Source organism: Nicotiana tabacum, chromosome 22 (assembly GCF_000715075.1).
Source record: "Nicotiana tabacum cultivar K326 chromosome 22, ASM71507v2, whole genome shotgun sequence".
NCBI classification, from domain to species: domain Eukaryota; kingdom Viridiplantae; phylum Streptophyta; class Magnoliopsida; order Solanales; family Solanaceae; genus Nicotiana; species Nicotiana tabacum.
The window spans coordinates 37,923,768-37,929,640 of NC_134101.1; the positions used below are offsets into that span (position 1 = coordinate 37,923,768).

General features: G+C 32.7%; 1 protein-coding gene across 1 annotated transcript; it reads right to left on the reverse strand.

Annotated features, from left to right (window-relative positions):
* Window positions 1-2,992: 2,992 nt before the first annotated feature.
* Window positions 2,993-3,817, reverse strand: LOC107780606 (uncharacterized). The gene has a single exon (XM_016601159.2). The coding sequence runs from the start codon at window positions 3,663-3,665 to the stop codon at window positions 3,126-3,128; it is 540 nt and encodes a 179-aa protein (XP_016456645.2). The 5' UTR covers window positions 3,666-3,817; the 3' UTR covers window positions 2,993-3,125.
* Window positions 3,818-5,873: the final 2,056 nt, after the last annotated feature.

Consider the following 5,873-nt stretch of genomic DNA (forward strand, 5'->3'; position numbering starts at 1 on the left):
AAAAAAACAGATGGAAAGAAAATTATTTTAAACCTTGAATTATATACATATCCAACTGCTTAGCACATTAATGGACTTCACATGATCTTTTCAATGGGAACTAATAGTGTTTTAATATATAACGATAGAGCTAAAATATTAGCAAAAACTGCAGTTCCATTGTCAGATTTGCTTAATAAATTCGAGTTATAGATCATAATGAATAGGAAAAACTGCACCGTATAATTTTTCCTAAAAATAATATCATGTAAATATATATTAAAATATTAATTTATAATAATACATATTTTTATATATAATCGATATATATTTTTTTATATATTTAGCTAGCGAATATAATATTTTTAGCCGACCGTCCAAATATATAGGAGCGGATCAGGGTCGTTGGATATTTTAAAAGATACAAGTGGATTTTATTTAATACAAATAATACACGTGGCGGGTTAAGAAAATACCACATGGCGAAATTAAAGTCAAAAAATTGACCAGGTTAGTTATGTTAGATATAGGGGTAAGTTTGAACCCAAAAATAAATGTTAGGGGCATTTGCGGACCAAAAAGTTAACGGGAGGTATTTTTGAATCATTTTCAATACGTTAGGAATATTGTTGGCCATTTTCGTTTATAGTACCCATTTAGTTAAAGACTTAAAAGGGACTTCACTTATCCAACAGAGCCTTATACAATTTAATCTCAGAATGTGAATATGTCAATTATTCTAAAAGCTTGTGGCCTTTCAATTTGAACTCATCTGAATATAACATCTGGCCTTCATCCTCATCTATTATTGTTGAACCACATAATGGATTAAGGGACACATAATAATATCCACCACTCGTATGAATATGCATTTTTTTATTAATAAAAGTTGTTTGTTGCGCCTTTTCTCTTTTTATCTGTTTTGTTTAATTAAGTTACTGACATTATAAACTCCTTGCTCTATGATTGAATGCTACTTTTGGAGAAGCTGTACCCTCTAGCCCCCCAAGTGTAAAAGCTGACATCCAGTAAACCAAGCATTTTTGAAAATGCGCAATACAGTTGGATGAAATGAAACAGGCATGCAATTATAAAAGGCATATAAGTGTACAAAATATTGTGCATTATATTTACGTAGTGATTGGAGAAGCATTATATCCCTGGGGTATGACGTATTCAATTTACCCTAATACAAATATTAATAGCTGTTTACACGGCTTGAACTCATGATCTATAGATAGTACAAAAATAACTTTATCATTGCTACAACTGTTCACTATCACTAAGAAGACAAGTTCACACAATCTCTAAGTTATGAAGATTGTGATTCTTGCTTTGAACAAATAAACTAACACATTAAAAATCAGTAAAATTATCAACTAAAAAGGATAAAGTTAGAGACAAGATTAAGGATGCCTAGAGTTATGGTTTCCTCAATTACCTGAATCCTTCTCGCTACGTTATCTAAAATCTCGCCGATTTATTCCCTACTGATTGTGTGCATTCTACTTACCGCAATTCTCTCTCGAGCAATCATAATAATTTTCTAAAATTGAAATATAAATATACTGAAAATATATACTTTTTGCCATTTATCATTCATATTGTATTTCTGATTCTAGTTTTGTCTAAGTTAGTGTCATGTATTAGGGAAGGAAATGAAATGTTATCTCCTTATATGGTTTCGGATAATTCCTTACCGCATAAGCTAACTTATGAAATTGAGTGAGGTCAAAAATTCATTTTATTAACAAGGCATGAGAGCCCTACATACTCATTTATATTCTTGGCTTATCCAATATTAAAGACCTCATTTTTTATTTTTGTGTCCCACGAGGCGATTTTAATATTTCAAAATCAGGTCTAAACCTAAGGTATTGATAGCTTTACTTTAGTAAGCACCACAATTTCCCTCAAATTAATAAAACAATCAAGTGCATCAATAAAATAGGGTATGTGCTTGGATGTTTCTGCCAAAGGAGGTTTCAGGTAGATGGCCAACCTAAAAGGCAAAGGAGGTAAAATAAAGTAAATAGAGAAAGGCACAGACTAAACAAAATATTTCCACTTACTAACATAACACTGTTTTGCTTTAGGAAATTAAAATCGGAAGAATCACTGTGCCTTCATTGTAAGTCCATTGCGACATTTTTCTTTGACTTAGTAAGAGTCCTGGCATCAATTAGGTTAGGAGTGTTTGGACCAAATAGCGAATTTTGGACGTGCGATGTGATACTTAGAGCCTGTTTGGATATAAAAAAAAATTCTTTTTTTTCTAAAAAAAATCGCTTTTTCCGAAATCAGCTTTTGTTCATAAAATTTTCAATTTTCACTTGAACATATTTTAAAAATTTGAAAAACTCCAAAAAAACTATTTTTCAAAATTTTCACTCACAAAACTTCAAAAACAACTCAAAGTTATATTCATGTCCAAACACAACTCTAAATTTCAAATATTATTTTCACTTAAAAATATATTTTCCCCCTATTTTGAAATTTTACAATTCTTATGTCCAAATGCCCACTTAAATTAATAAAATTCCAGGATTTCTTTTTGGTTTTACATGACGATTAACTTCTATTATCAATTTCCTTTCCTAATAGAGGTCGTATAAACTGAAAATTATAAACCCAACTCCGAGTAAGTACTATGGTTTGATAGGTAGTGAATATGTTGAATCTACTCCTATTAAGATTACATACCCTTGAGCTTGAAGGAAGGAAAAAATGTTAACTTGCTAACCTTGTTCAATGCTTTGCTTTAACTTGTAGGAGTAAGTAATGATTTCTAATTTAACTTTTTGCTTTTCTTATTTTCGAGAAGAAAAGGACATAAAAAGTACTCGACATTCTAATGCCAGAATTTCAGGACTTCAGCCTTGAAAATGTCATAAAAATGAATGAAAATTAAGGGACGGTACCATCACATTTATATACTAGCATTATTTTCTACTGATAATTTCCTCAAAACCCCGAAAAGAAAACTTTAAAAAAAAGCTCATAGAGACAGAATGGAAGCGACAAATTCTCCATTACTCCACCAACTATTAACGCTGAGAAACTGTGTAAGATACAACGTCCTTCTTGTTTATTGCACAGGAGTGGACTCAATTACATGCATGAACTCTCAAAATCTTTAAAAAACATTAAGCAAAAGCAGAAGCTTCTCGTCTCAAATCTCTGTAGAATCTTGAAATGAATTCATCAGCTTTCTCATCCACGTGACTGTTACCCTCACCATCTCTAAGAGGAAACGGCGAATCAGTTACCCTTAATTGCCTCACCGTAGGAGTTCTCCCGAATCCAGGCGACGCCGTTTCACTCTGAATCATCTCCAACGCCTTCAAAACCGCAGCATTAACCATTAAAACGTCGCCGTCAGTTTCATGGTGATGATTGTGCTTACTGCGTTTGTTAAGGTTAAAGGGAAGGTGAAAAGCAGGGCTGTTACTGCAGCTGAATTCGTAGTACTCTTTGGAAGATGAGGTAGAGGAAGGACAGGTATTATTATTATGGTGGAACATGAGGTTTTGAATGGCGGCTTTGCCTGCAATTTTGCCACGCTTCATTAATAAGTTGAGATCAAACATTAGTTTTCTCTTTGATAAGCCTTTCCTCAGTATGAAAAAAGGCACTCGGACTATTTTCCAGAACTTTTTTGCCATTACTGGTACATTTTGATCCATCTCTCTGTATATACTATATTTCAGGTGCAGACTTCTTTTTTGCTTTGTGGGTTTTTGTTTCTTCACTTAAGAAGTAAGGAGAGAGAATTGATGAAAGAGAGCTTTTGAGGTGAGTTGGTAGAGATGTGAGTTTATGTGAAGGCAATATATGAGTGGTCTATATATATAGGGGCCTTCATATAGAGGAAAAGGATGCAGTGAAGTATTCTATAACGTTTATGTTATTCTATAATGTTTATGTTAAAGTTGACACGTTTGGGGGAACGGACCACGGATATTACGAGTTGATTCAATATTCCTTTGGTTCAATTATTAAAGGAGGAGGTGTTGATTTTCTAGATCCAGCTTTAGGAGAACTCTTTTAAGTCAACCGTCAATGGAGCTGTTTCACCGTTTTAATTTTATGGGTTTAACTTTTAAGATTTTTAATATTGAACTCATTATATTTTAAAAGTTATGGGTTCAAATCTATTATTTTTACAATTTTAATAAATTTTTACATATAAATTTCTACTCAACATCGAAAGTTATGAGTTCAATTGAACCCATAACTACCACTGCATCCGCCTCTTATTGTCACTCGTCAAATAAATTTGCCATTTTTTCCTCTCATTTCACATGGATTAATTTCAAATTTGAGGTCACTTCTGAATCACTTTTAAATTAAAATCATGTATGAGGAGCACATATTGCATGCAGGGAACTTTATGTCTTTTGGGTGTGTTTGTCATGAAAGAAAATATTTTTTGAAAAATTATTGATTTTTTTACTCATTTTTTAATATTTGGTTAGTAAGAAAAAAATATAATCCCAAGAGTATTTATATAATCTAAAAAAATACTATGGGAAAGAATGGGCGGTGTGAGCTGGGAAGGGCGGTGAGGATTTGAATCTCGAGGGAACGGAAGTAAGGGGATGGGGATGGTCGTGAGGAGAGGGTCAAGGGTGGGGGCGGTGGTCAATGATTGGGGTTTAGGGGTCGAAAAGTGAGATTGTTGGTTGAGGTTTCAGGCTCGTGGTTCAACGATCGGTATGAGAGGGGCTTGTGGAGGGGGCAGTGGTACAGGTACGAGGGGTAGGTCGTTGGGTGGTCGTTCTGAGGATCGGTGGATAGCCCAAGGTAGGGGTGGGTCGAGGGTTTCAGGGGTGGATTGGAGGGTGGGGGTACTGAGGTTTGAAAGAGAGTTTAAAAAAATAATTTCTCTGCACTTGATGGGAAGTTATTTTTCTGAAATTGGAGAAAAATGATTTAGCACGAAAAATATTTTTCAAGCATTTAAGACAACTAAATACTATGAAAAAAAGTAAGAAAACGTATGAACACACCCTTTAACTTAGTTAATTTGCAACAATGGCGTGCTTAAATTGCAACTAAAGCTATTGGACGGATCTTGTCTCAAACTTAAGACTGTTGCATGCATGCACAAGCCACTAAGGACCCCCAAATTTGAGGGGCCCTATTTTCCAATAATTACCAGTATTAGGACTGTGTTTATAGATGCTTTTTTATTTAAAATTATTATAAAAAGTACAAAAATTTGATAAAAAAGAAAAGACAATTTGTGGTTAATATAAATTGCGTGAATTATGAGATAAATTAGGTAATGAAATCAACACCTTCACCTTGTGTGAATGTAGACTTTATTTTGGGTTACATTTAACTTAGTCAGTAGGATATATATAAATTCTGCTTCTTTGTTTATTTTCTTTTTCAGGACACAAAGTTTACTTTACTCCTTTTCCCCATTCTTCAAAGAAAATTATTATTTTGTAAAAAATCAAACCCAGGAGTGCACCGAATAAAGTATTGCATAATCTTTTTGGTTCATCCCCGAAGTGCAGCAAGTAAATTGAAGTAGTGAATTATCAACATCTAGAACAAATTCCAATGTTTTAGCTTTTGTTATTTGTAGTATCGATGGTTTAGACTTATTTTATGAATTAAAAGTGCTAAGAAAATAGTAGAACTAAAAAATAATATTTTAATTGATATATTTAATCAGTTAAAAAGACTTGATTTTTTTTTCAAATGCATATATTACTTATAGAATAATGTTAACAGTTCCTGTAAAAGTTGCCTCAGTTGAAAGACGTTTTCAAAGTTAAAATTGATAAAATCTTATTTAAGATCAACAATGTCTTAAAAAAAAGATTAAACGGATTGACTAATAATTAATAATTTTGCATCTCAAAAAGCTAACAAAATAA